The sequence below is a fragment of the Vombatus ursinus genome, unplaced genomic scaffold (genome assembly GCF_900497805.2).
Source record: "Vombatus ursinus unplaced genomic scaffold, bare-nosed wombat genome assembly UNPS02011649.1, whole genome shotgun sequence".
In the NCBI taxonomy this organism is placed as follows: Eukaryota; Metazoa; Chordata; class Mammalia; order Diprotodontia; family Vombatidae; genus Vombatus; species Vombatus ursinus.
Genome location: NW_020951427.1, coordinates 27,629 through 40,069, shown reverse-complemented (window position 1 = coordinate 40,069; position 12,441 = coordinate 27,629). Strand labels below are relative to the sequence as shown.

At 45.7% G+C, this 12,441-nt stretch overlaps 1 protein-coding gene across 3 annotated transcripts; it reads left to right on the top strand.

Moving 5' to 3' along the window:
• The first annotated feature begins 95 nt into the window (after positions 1 to 95).
• On the top strand, positions 96 to 10,783 carry ZNF783 (zinc finger family member 783). 3 transcript variants are annotated; one of them, XM_027856831.1, is made up of 7 exons: positions 96 to 146; positions 2,582 to 2,983; positions 3,117 to 3,198; positions 3,471 to 3,587; positions 4,343 to 4,471; positions 7,575 to 7,691; positions 9,321 to 10,783. In XM_027856831.1, exons 1-7 carry the CDS (start codon positions 123 to 125, stop codon positions 10,154 to 10,156), a joined length of 1,707 nt encoding a protein of 568 aa, XP_027712632.1. In that variant the 5' UTR covers positions 96 to 122; the 3' UTR covers positions 10,157 to 10,783. The 3 variants fall into 3 exon arrangements, with proteins under 3 accessions (XP_027712632.1, XP_027712631.1, XP_027712630.1); XM_027856830.1 differs by having other exon boundaries at positions 3,072 to 3,198; positions 7,619 to 7,691; positions 9,295 to 10,783; XM_027856829.1 differs by having other exon boundaries at positions 3,072 to 3,198.
• The last annotated feature ends 1,658 nt before the right edge of the window (positions 10,784 to 12,441 follow it).

Genomic DNA, 12,441 nt, shown 5'->3' with positions numbered 1-12,441 from the left:
CCGGTGTCGACAGCATTGCGCGCGGGCCGGCTCTGGCTCCGCATCTCGGCACCAGCGCCTCCCGCCCGGGGCGAGCGGCCCAGGCCGCGGGCAGACCCGCCCGCGCGGGGCGCCGGGGGACCATGGCCGAGGCGGCTCCGGCTCCGGTGAGACAGGGAGGCGGGAGGGAGAGCGGCGCGGGTGGGGGTCCTCGCATCTTGGCGCGAGGCTCGGCCCCATCGCCCGCAGCGGCCGTGGCTTTCCGCGCGTTTCCGGCCGCGGTCTGCCCTGCCTGGACGTGGTCGTGTGTGCTGGGGGGCGCCGCAGGATGGGTGGGTCCAGGAGACCCGAGCCCGCGTGGGGACTCGACGCCCCAGCCCCGCCCCGAGGGCGCGAGTGTGCGGATCGCTGAGAATCGGGGACCCCCCTCTCCACTGCGGCCCCGCTGTCCGCAATGATGGGGCGCACCCCTGATGGTGGCGGAGGAGAGACAGCCTGAGATCGGGTGTGATCGTGAGTCCTGGGACTACGGCAGCCCCCGGAAAGAGTGATGGGTTTGGAGTCCGACGACTTGGGTTCCAGTCCTGCCGCGGCCACCTACACTTAGGTGATCGTGGCCAAGTCACTGGTCTCAGGGTCGTCTCTTGTATCATGAAGGGGCTGGACCAGATGTTTAAGGTCCCCAGCAGCTGTTAATCTGTGGTCCTTGCATCATACAAAGGCTAATGGAGCTGTCTTACAAAGAATTCGGCAAAAGAGCTGGTATAAAGGAAGCTATCCATGAAAGTCCTTGCCCTGTTGTGTGTCCTAGGTGAAGCCTAGAGACCCTTTTTCAGAATAATTTTTTTAAAGACATAAAATACATGGAATTACAAAGGAAACCAATTAGATTGAAATAGATATCAGAAAACATGTGTGTATATAATGTATGTATGTATGTGTATATGTGTATATATATGTATACACACACATACACACACACACATATTTTTTATGTATTGGCACCCAAAAAGATGGGCTGCTTCTGTAGCCTAAGGGAGAAACAGTTAATTGATAGCTGTCATGCTGCTGCTCTGTTAGTATCCTTTTGACTTTCACTGAAGAGCTCCAGGAAAGAGCTCAGCACTTTGGGTGGGTTCCCAGTGGTAAACATGGGAGATCAGGGACAGGAATCACTGGAATCACAGATCCATTAGAGTTTTGAAGTAATTTTAAACTGGGCTAATAATGTCTGCTTTTTTCTTCCAGCATCATTTCACCCATTAATAGTTACTCTTTGAGGGATGATGGGTAGACAGGTATGAGGTACCAAAGATTGAAGTGGCTTACCTCAACGCTACTCAGCAAATGAGTGACGGAGTCATGACTAAGAAACCTAGTTTTCCTGACTCTAGTCCAATTTTTAACATTGGATCATTAGTAGTATTTTCTACTGTCTGAGTTTTTATTTGGAGGAAGAAAAACAAATTTCCTCTGTTAATAGTGGAATTTTAATATTGGACAATGTCTAGCTTTGGTTGGTAATTAATTTGGGACTTTTAGATTTTGTTTAAATTTTAGCTCATTCTTTGTTTTAAATGTTTTATTGTTATCTTCCTTTAAAAAAAATCACCTACATTTCTCTTCTCTAATTCTGCCCCAGAGAGCCATCTTCTCTTATAATGAAGAAGAAAAAAGTTCCACAAAACTAGCCAATATATCACAAAAGTCAGACATTGAATGCATTATTCCACACCCATTATCCTCCAACTCTGCAAACAAATGAGGGGAAGGTGTCTTCTCAAACCTCTTCTTTGGGGCCAAGCTTGGTCATTATAATTTCATTGCATTCAGTTTTGATTGTTTCATTATTTCAACATGTAGCTGTAAATTAGCAATTTTACATGTTATTTTCCTGGTTATACTTTGCATTAGTTCATTTAAGTCTTTCCATGCTTCCCTGCATTCACTGGGCTCATTAGTTATTAAATTCCAGTGTATTCATGTACCATGGTTTGTACAGGCATTCCCCAATTGATAGGCATCTACTTAGTTTTCAGTCCTTTTGCTACCACAAAGAATGATGCTATAAATATTCTGATACACACACGATTTCTTTTTTGTCGTTCTTCAGGTGCAGGATTTTGAGACTTGAAATTATTTTGGCATTAGATATTTTTTGGCCTAGATTTTTGTAGAGAATTGGAATAGACTAGAGAATCCTCTATTTAAAAAGGCCCCCTCTACTAATTCAGATTGACAGCTGTTCTGTAATTTATAGCCTTAGTAAGATTAGACAGGTGCCATCAAAAAAGATTGTTTGGAAGACGATGGAGGTGGATATGCCTGTTAAGGGATTGTAATAAAATCTTGTATTCTAATCTGTATTGTAATCTTTTGTAGTAATGTTGTAATAAGGTAATGAGGATGCCTGCTAGAGTAGCATAGTATAAAGCCCTACAATATCTCCTACAATGTTGACAGCACCGTATTGACTGTGTTATTAGAGCTTAGGAGTTGTTCTTCCCAGGTTTCTTTTTGAAGTGGTGGATTATTTTAAAAAATAAAACAAAATATGTTATCCTATAATCCTGAGTCCATCTCTAATTCTCTTTGCTAATAGGCCCTTGAGCAAGATATACAGTCTGCATCCTTGAGAGCTTTGCTGACCTCCCCAGCTCTGCAGGTGTCTCCTGAGAAGGACTCATGCTTGCACTCTCCAGAGATCACCCTGTGGACTGTGGTGGCTGCCATTCAAGCTGTGGAAAAAAAGGTGGACTTGTGCCTGGCCCGATTATTCACCTTAGAGGGTCGGACAGGGACAGCAGAGAAAAAGCTGGCAGACTGTGAGAGGGTAGCTGTGGAGATTGAAAACCAGCTGGAGGGCAGGTGGGCCGTGCTGGGCACCCTGCTCCAGGAGTACGGACTGCTGCAGAGGAGGCTGGAGAACATGGAGAACCTGCTGAGAAACAGGAACTTCTGGATCCTGCGGCTCCCCCCAGGCAGCAAGGGCGAGGTCCCCAAGGTAATCTCTTCTAGACCAGGAATGGTGGGAGCAGGGGAGACCAAGTTGTGTGTATGTGTGTGAGAGTGTATGATACTTGTGGTTCTAGGTGCCCCTGACGTTTGATGATGTGGCCGTGTATTTTTCGGAGCAGGAGTGGGGGCAGCTGGAGGAGTGGCAGAAGGAGCTTTACAAGCATGTGATGAGGGGCAACTATGAGATGCTGGTCTCCCTGGGTAAGATACCAGACTTGGTCCCCATTAAAGAGCTTCTAGGGGTCATGCATTTTGTAGATTTGACTTTGATTTGATCTCAGCCCCTCGGCCTTCGGGTAGTGACTTGTGGGGGGCCTGGGCTTCATCTTTCCATAGGAAGGGGGAGTATGTGTGCCACTAATGTGTTCCAGGCTGACTTGAAGTGCTTTGCTTTGTTATCTCCTTGGTTGACTCTACCTGCCCACATCCAGTAGTCAGACTGATTGTGTCTTCTTCTTCCATCCTGTGCATAGACTATGCTGTTTCCAAGCCTGATATTCTCTCTCAGATCGAGCGAGGAGAAAAACCATGCCATAAGGACCAGTGGGGCTCAGATGAGGAAGTGTCATGTCCTGGAAAACTAAGTACTAGTAAGTATGAGGTAGAAACAACATGGAAGACTCTGGGAATGCAGTGCTGACAGGAAATACTACCATTCATTTTTATATGCAGATTTGTGCTTAGTTTCTCCACTAGCACTTCCTTTGTACCCTGGGGAGATTTTGGTATTTATGTCAATTTATATTTTCTGAAAGCAAAATTGAGGCTCAGAGTGTGGGAAACAGGGGCCAAGACCACACCAATAAGAACTAGTTAACTGCAGGGCTCCAGATTTGTAATCTGGCCCTCCCAACCCCAGCCCTTCAGAGTTTCTTCATTTGTATCCATATCAGTTTCTTATGCCATTCTTTTTACCCTGGGACAAAGAGCTATTCCCCTTCACCCTTACTGCAGTGCAGAGTAATAGAAAACACTGGACTGAGAATCCAGAACTTCAGTTCTAGGTGTGCCTCTAGTGCTAAGCACTGTCAGCTGTAAAATCATTTCATCATTATGGGCCTCAGTTTCTTCGTCTTTAAAACAAAGCCACTAGACAAGATCATTTCTGAAGTCTTAGCCAGTGCTAACGTTCTAGATTTCATTAGGATTCTCAGAGAGGCACAGGTACAAGGCAGGCAGTGGTTCTGCACCTAGTCACTACCCCAGAGAAAAATAATTGCCTGAGAATTAGGTTTTCTGTTAGAAATTCCAAGAGATTTCTGGTGAATCCTGGAAATACGACAGATCTACCCTGGATCTATATATTCTCCTTGATATTAGTCATGTATATTTCCCCCTGCCCCAGACCTACCTTCTGCAGAGTATATTTCCAAGCAACTTCAACCTGCCCAAGAGGAAACAAAGGAAGAACCAGTTCTCACAGATCCTCCAGACTCAGAAGCACAAGCAAGCCCAACTGAACCAAGCCTACCTGGTGAGTCAGAGGACCGGGCAGGAGCTGAAGTAGATGACAAACATTTGACACATGGCTTGGGGGCCCAACTTCTGGAACTGTTCAGAGCTTCTTTTGTAGCTGCTGCCCTCCTGGAGGGGAGGGGAAGGGCAAAGATTTTCTGAGGGCAGTGAGTTGTAGGGCAGGGCCTATTCTAACCTCATAGAACAGTAATAGTAATAATTCACAATTTCATAGAAATTTGAGGTTTACAAAGTGCTTTTCTCAAAACGCTGTGAGGTAAACAAGTTCAAGTATTTTGCCCATTTGGCAGTTAAATGGAGGCCCACAGAGATGAAGTCACTTTATTCGTTTTCATACCACTGTTAAATGTCAGAGCCAAGGTTCAGGCTGTTCACCTGACATCTATTGACTGAGGGAATCTAGTGTTCTTTCCACTTCTCTAGCTGCACTAGTTTTTACTCACTGTTCCATAAATGAATTATGCGTTTTCCTCCCTCCGTGTCATTGCTCCTAATATTCCCTCAGCCTAGAATGAACTCTCATTTCTTTATTTATTTGAATCCTGCCTCCTTTTGAAAGCCCAGTTGAAGTCTCTTGGAACAGTGCAACAATCACTAACTCTGGAGTCAGAGGACCTGGATTCAAATCTCACCTCTCATCCTCACTACCTCTTCAGTTGGTCCTAGGCAAGTCACATCACTTCCTGAGTCTCAATTTCTTCAACTGTAAAATAAGAAAATTGGCCCAAATAGCCCCTGAGGTCCCTTCCAACCAAACCCTCCGGATCCTGTGCTCTTCTGCTAGACTTGCCTTCTCTGACCTGGGCCCTTGGGCCATCTCCTGGTAAAACTGCCTGTCTGTGCTGCTGATTTTAGACTTATAATAACTCAATTTATAAAAAATCGAAAGGTTTCTACAGCACTGTCCTCATCCTAACCCTGTGGAGCTCAGAGAAGTTAAGACATTCACTGGTGGCCAGTCAGGGAACAGGTGGCCAGGCTGTGAACTGAGGTCTTCTGACTAGCTTCAGAGTTCCCTACCAGAATCAGACACAGCACATGCTACCTTATGTTTATACATGAAAGTGACATATCTTCCCAACTAGATGAAAAGTTTCCCTGGGGTTTTGATTATATTTTATAGCTCTTTACATCCCATGTGTTATAGCTAGCACAGGGCCTCCCATCCTTACTAAAATAGTCCTTCTCCTTAAAAAGACATGTGCTGGGAACTACCTGAGCTCCAAAGAGGTGTATATCCTAACTGGTATGGTATAGATCAGTAACATGATATAGTGGATAGAGAGCCAGCTCGGGAGTCAGGAAGACTTGGGTTCTAGTCCTGACTAGTCACTTGAGTTCTCAGAGCCTTAAGCAACTCTCCAAAGTAATGGGTTGCAGATAAGTTGTGAATTTGCAGTGGTGGAGGGCATTTCCACACAGGGAGTTCTCCGTGCTGATTAAATCACAGGTATGGACCCCCAAAAAGGATCAGTATCAGCTGTCACCATGGTGAAGTCACTTAACCTCTCTCTCTGACCATCGTTTCCCCTCAGCAGAATGGGAATAATTTATATTATCTACTTCACAGAGTTTTTGTGAGGAAAGTACTTTATATGCCTTAAAGTTCTGTATAATTATATGTCAGTTGTTACCTGTTTATAAGGCATAGTCTCTTTTTTAAAGGATTTTCCAGTCTAGTTAGAAAGATTAGATATACATACATGAAAAACTAAATACTGTTATTGTGATAAGATGGCATAAAATGGTATGTGGGTTTGTTTTTGTTTTTTTTACCAAGAGCATAGAGAATAAATAAGTGCATTAGATCAAAGGAGAGATCAGGATGGTCTAGGAATTCTTTTTAGCAAAAGTGGGATTTGAGCTTTATCTTAAGGAGAGGTTTGATTTTATCATTGCAAAAAAAGGGGAGTCACATTACTCTTGGGGTGGAGGAAACTTGAACCAGAGTTGGGATAGTGCCAGATGAGTTTGGGGACTGTGAGTATAACAGTTTGATTGCAGCAGAGGAAACATAGGGGAGTCACCCAGGAAAAAGTTTGTCTTGTCTCTTCTCAAAGACATTTAGGGAACAAGCCCCTAGGGGTTGTATCTCTGGTGATCAAAAAAATTACCTTAAGTTAGATTGAAATAATTTTGCCTTAATTTAATGTCATTTGCTGTTATGTAGACCTTGAGCAACAGAACAGCACTGTACCCTTTAGAAAGACACAGGGCTTCTCTCCTTTTTTCTTCCTCCTATCTTAGACTGTCTAATCTTCTCCGAAATTATTTGCTTTCTTAGGACTTGGCCATTTGCTACTATCTCCCTATTTGCTTTCACCTAACTTTGTTCCTTTCATCTCCTGCCTTCTGGATTTTCTTATTGATATATATATGTATATGTCTGATCTCTGCTATCAGGTTGTTTTCCAAGGGTACGAGCTGTCTCTCTTCCTCTGTACCTCTTATAATTTTGAGTCCAGGGCACTGTACCCTTAGGGTGTTGTTTATAGGAGGACAATTCTACTGACCAACTGTGTGCCCTTTAGAGCTGTTTTTTGAGAAGTGGCAATGGGATAGATGAGAGAGTCCTCCACACTCTTCTGGCAGTCTGTTCCAGTCTGTCCTGAGGGATCGGGGAGTGAAGTACAGTAGGTTCTAGACCTGCTGTTAGGAGATCTGACCCTTGGTAGCTGAGTGACTTTGGACAAACCATCCCTTCCCCTGTGCCTTAGTTTCCTCACCCATACGATGAACAGAATAGGCAGGTGCTGCTTACTTCCTAGGACTGATTAGAAAATGTGTGTAAAACCTAAAGCACTATAGAAATGTCAGTTTTTGTCATTAACAGGCTGACAGCAACCTGGGCTTCTTTGCCTCCGAGATGTTGGCCTCATTAACTCTGTGCTCTAACCTCCTGAGCCATGGTTGATGGGTGACTGACTTCAGGTCCTCATCTGGAACCTGATGGGGATCCGCCTTTACTAGTAGGTATCTGCTTAGGGTGTGCAAAGATGTTTCACACCTGCTGGGGAAACAGTGATGCTGAGTCCCATTCTTGTACCAGTCATGACATCTAGCATCCAAGGAAGACCTTAATGGGATTCTCTCTCTCACAGAGCCCCCCCAAGCTGGCATCAATGTTTTGTCCTCGATTAAACAGGAGGAAGAACCACCAGATGGGGAAGAAGCATCAGTCTTCCCACAGAGGGAAATCCTGCCCTACCTGAGACTTGGTAAGTGATAGGGGAAGGGAAAAAACGTATATTAAATGCCTCCTGTGTGTCAGGCACTGTACTAATAATAAGCATATTGCAAATTTTTTTCTTGTTTGATCCTCTAAACAAGCTTGGGAGGTAAGTACTATTATTGTCCCCACTTTGTAGTTGAGGAAATTGAAGACAACAGGGTTAGGTGACTTACCTAGGGTCACATAGCTAGTAAGTGACTGAGGCTTAATTTGAATTCAGGTCTTCGTGACTCTAGGCCTAGCCCTCTATTCACTGAACCAGGATACCCACTCTGCAGCTGGTGCAAAGAAAAAAAAAAGTCAGCTCCAGTTGGCTGATTGAGCCTGGTCTCCAGAGGTTCTACTTCTTCCCTCCTCTTGGCATCAGCTCAGCTACTTGGTTCTGCCCCGAAGGGAGTCTTTCGGCAGTGATGTGATTACCTCCTCTTCTATGGAGTTTGGGAAACAGGAGGTAAAAGGATCTATCCCCGCTTGAGGCTCCTGATTGTTCTCTGGCCAAGCTGCCAGGCCTCATTTATCCATAACCATTGCTAACTTCCCACTGACCTTGGTATGGAATGGACTATGCCTGGATTATCAAAGATGAGCCTTGGACGGAAGACCCAGACTGCCATTTTGGGTGGAGGCTGAGGAGGAGGGAAGGAGGAGTAGCAGGAAGAGGCCTGGCTCCTGCCCATGTAACAGTTTTCTAGGGTCTCCCATAGATCTCTCTTCTAGCTTAGTCCTGCTCCAGCTCCCACTGCAGCGGGTCTAGTTCAGGTGGGCAGGCGATGTTTATTTATCAGACATCTGTTAAGGAGGAGACAGAGTAATGGTAACAACAACAATAATGATAGTTCTTGGTTTATATAATGCCTTAAAGTCTACATACCATTTTCTTTACGTTATTTTATTTGAGATAATGATAGAACCACAACCCCTGCCTTTTAGAAGTACAAACTATTTGAGGAAACAAAATGGTACAAGGCAAGATGGAATCCAGTGCCGGACGGTGTGGTTCAGACTGTGAGTGCTAAAGGAATTCAGGTAGAAGAGATGATTCCAGGGGGATGAGCAGTCAGGGAAGGCTTTATAAAGGGGGTGGGATTTGAGCAGGTGAAGAAGAGGGTGGCTGGGTCAACAGCTACTTAACAAGGCCAGGGGGGCTTTCTGGATTCTGGTCAGGAGCTCTCGGACTTAGTTCTGAAAACCATAGGACCTTTCATTCCCCTGATTTCCAGCAAGTCTCTGCCTTTGACCTTCTCTTACTGGAGCCGAGAGAGAATTCCGGTCAGCAAACACTGCGCTCTTCTCAGTTTAGTGCTTCTGGTTCCTTGCCCTTGCTCACTGGTCCTGTCACCGACTTGCAGTGTGACATTGGGGGCGTCACTGCCCCTCTCAACTTCAGTTTCTTCATCCGTGATGTGAGAGGGTTGGGCTCGGTGATCTGAAGCTCCCTGCCAGCTCATTAAATGTGGAGAAGAAAGAGAATCATAGGTTTGCCGGTGGTTAAGGAAACCTTGGGAGGATGGGAGGATCTGAGTTGGGCTGGAATAAAAGGTGCACTTTTGATTAGCATGGAGGTGGCAATGACCCTGGTTTGTTTGAAGGACCACATGTGGATTCTTTTCACCAGATGATGAACTTGTGAGCATCAAAACAGAGAGTCAAGTGGATGAGGCACTTCCGCAGCAGCTAGACTTGGGGCAGGGCTCCAGCGAAGCAGAACACACAGTTCCTGCCGAAGGCAGAGAAGACACAGCAGAGCCAAGTGAGCACCCCCGCCCTGGTCTCCCAAAGGGTCGGGTGAGGGAGAAGCCCCCACCTCCTGCTGCTAGTGAGCCACCTCGTGTCCTCCCACGCCGGAGAGAGCGGGCCTTCCCGTGTCCAGACTGTGGTCAGAGCTTCAGGCTGAAGATCAACCTGACCATTCACCAGCGGAGCCACTTGGAGGATGAGGACTGGGCAGTCCAGGGCAGCTGGCCAGACACGTGGGGAGGGCCTCCTGCCTCCTTGGAGCCAGGTGAGGTGGTGGTGCCTGGCCCCATCGTCCAGTGGCTCCCCGACGAGGCAGAGAGCCACCAGGCCCTGGCTGGGAGGCCGTGCCAGGAGCAGCGGCCTTCATCCACCCGGACGTCCAGGCTTTACCACTGCAGCGAGTGCCTGCGCTTGTTTGAGCAGCGGAAGAGCCTTTTGCTGCACCAGCGCCTGCACACAGGCAACAGCCGGGGCTGTCCCACTTGCTCCTATTGTGGCAAGGGTTTCCGGCGACCCTCAGATTTATTCCGGCATCAGCGCATCCATACTGGTGAACGGCCCTACCAGTGCTCTGAGTGTGGTAGGACTTTCAATCGCAATCACCACCTGGCTGTCCACATGCAAACCCACTCCAGAAAGCATCAGGATAGTCCTCACTGTGCCAAAAAAGGAAGCCTGGCCCTGGCCCGCCCCAGCCGTGCTGAGGAAGGTTGAGCCCAAAGGGCCCCTGGGGTGGGGTAAACTCTTCACCTTCCAGTAGGGCCCTCCAGCACCTGTAGTGGCAAGAGCCTGATGTCTTCATGCTGCTGCTCGACATGGAGAATGGTGAAGCCCATTATCTCCACCTGCCTGGCATTGTTCTCTCTGTTTCACAGAACTCTTGCCCTAGGACAATTTAGGGAAGGTTTTCTTTTTTTTTGTACTAGAACATTGGGCAGGTGACACATAATTGGAATCATGAGTGTGGTCAGACACCTACATTTTCTATTCTGTAAGTCTGCTATCTGTCCCTCGGGGTCACTGAGCCTGGAGGGTCAAAAGAGATGGAAATGGGCTCTTGGGGGGAGGGAGTCCTTAGCACTGGGCCCAATTGGTAGGCCGGGACCTAGGTGTGCAAATTGGCCCCTCTCACAAGCCCCACTGTAACCCACCTTGGCACTTCCTCACTCCCCTTCCATGGACTTCCCACTGAAGCTCTGAAATGGGCCCAGGTACTATTTTGTATACTCGGGCCTCCAGAGCAATGTGCATTTGGGTTTATAGTGTCCCTGAGGAAAATCACTGTCATGATTTTTCCTTTTTTGTTGTTCTGATATATTTGTCTTGAATTTCTTTTTCCAATGGATTTTTTTTTTTTATTGCTTGCATAAGTAGTCTTGAGTTTATCTCAAAACAGTACAGGAGAGATGTGGTAGAACTTGACACACAGTGCCTGTGTGTGTGTGTGTAGAAAGTGTGAGGAGAGTAGTTTACACACAGTGACTGGCTGTGTGTGTGTGTGTGTGTGTATGAGAGAGAGAGAGAAGTTGCCATGCAGTGGCTCTGAGTGTGCATGTAAGTAAAGAGAGAGGTTTACACACAGTACATCTGGCTCTGTGAGTGTATGTGTGTGTGTGTGTGTGTATATATATATTTATTTATGTGTGTGTGTAAACACATGTACTCTGTGTATGCACACAAATGTCTGCATATATGTTGGATGTGTGTATATACATCTATACAAGTGCACACCCACACATATAAAGCTCAAAAGAAAGGTGGTCTTCTTTTAAGAAGACTAAACCTTGATCTAGCTAGGATTCTAGAGCCTTTGATTACTATCCTCAGGCCACCAGAGTAGGCGTGGCATTTGTCCAGCATTTTCCCTAACTTTTTTATCCAAAGTTCTTCTACATTCCTACTAGTAATAATTATCTTACATTTCTGTAGCTCTTTGTGGTTTATAAAGTGCTGTCCGCACACACAGCTGAGGTATCTGAGGCAAGGATCATCATCCTCCTTTTATAGATAGATGAGGTTCAGGATAACCTGGCTCAATTGGACATTGGACTTGGTTCTGCCAGTGTTTTTTCCATTTATACAATGGTATCTGTTATTTCATCCAAATTTGACTTGTGCTTTTATAGAAAAACCAGAAAAAATTCAGTTCTCCTGGACTAGCCATACATCTATATCCATGGATAACAAAAAATTAACTTGGGCGATAAAAACCCCATCCTCCCCACCCAGCAGAGAGGAAGGCAGCTGAGCTGGCTATTAATGACCTTCAACTGGAGCCCTTAGGCTTTGTTTGAAAATTTTACTTATCTCTCAAAACAAAAACAAAAAAACAGACACACCTGTTCTGGTGCATATTGACTCTGTTTAGTTATTCCAACTCATTCATCACACGTGAAGTAGAATGAGCCCAAACTGGAAGAAAGAATGCTAGACTTTCCCCTTTGCCATTTGGTAAAATCACCAGATTTCTCTGGGTCACAGTTTTTTAATCTGTTGGTTGGGGACGATAATTCCTTTCCTGCCCTTTTTTTTGGGGGGGGGGAAGGTGATTATTGGGCTGCTATAAGATAATGAATATAAAAGTGCTGGGGGGGAGGTTAAGACTCACTTTTTGAGGATGCACTCCTCCCACCTCAAAGTATTCATACTCATTTCCCCATCCTCCTCCTCCAATCAACATTTATTCTTAGGAATAACAATGGAAGAATAGCTGATAAAACTTAACATATTTGTATTCTGCAACTGGGGACAAAACTTTTTGTAAAAGCTAACACTTAAAAGAAGAATTTTAGACACCAACCAGCAGCCACTTAAGGAAATATTTGGCAACTTTGATTTCAAATATGGATGGCTTCCTACTTCATCTATGCATGAGGGGTCTTCAGTAAGGGGATTATTAAAAAACCCTAGAGTTAGGGGGGCTGCAATGAAAAGCAGACTCTGTTCAGGTAAAGCCTTTTTCTTGGTAGTGGCACCAGCTACCTCCTGCCCATTCCAAA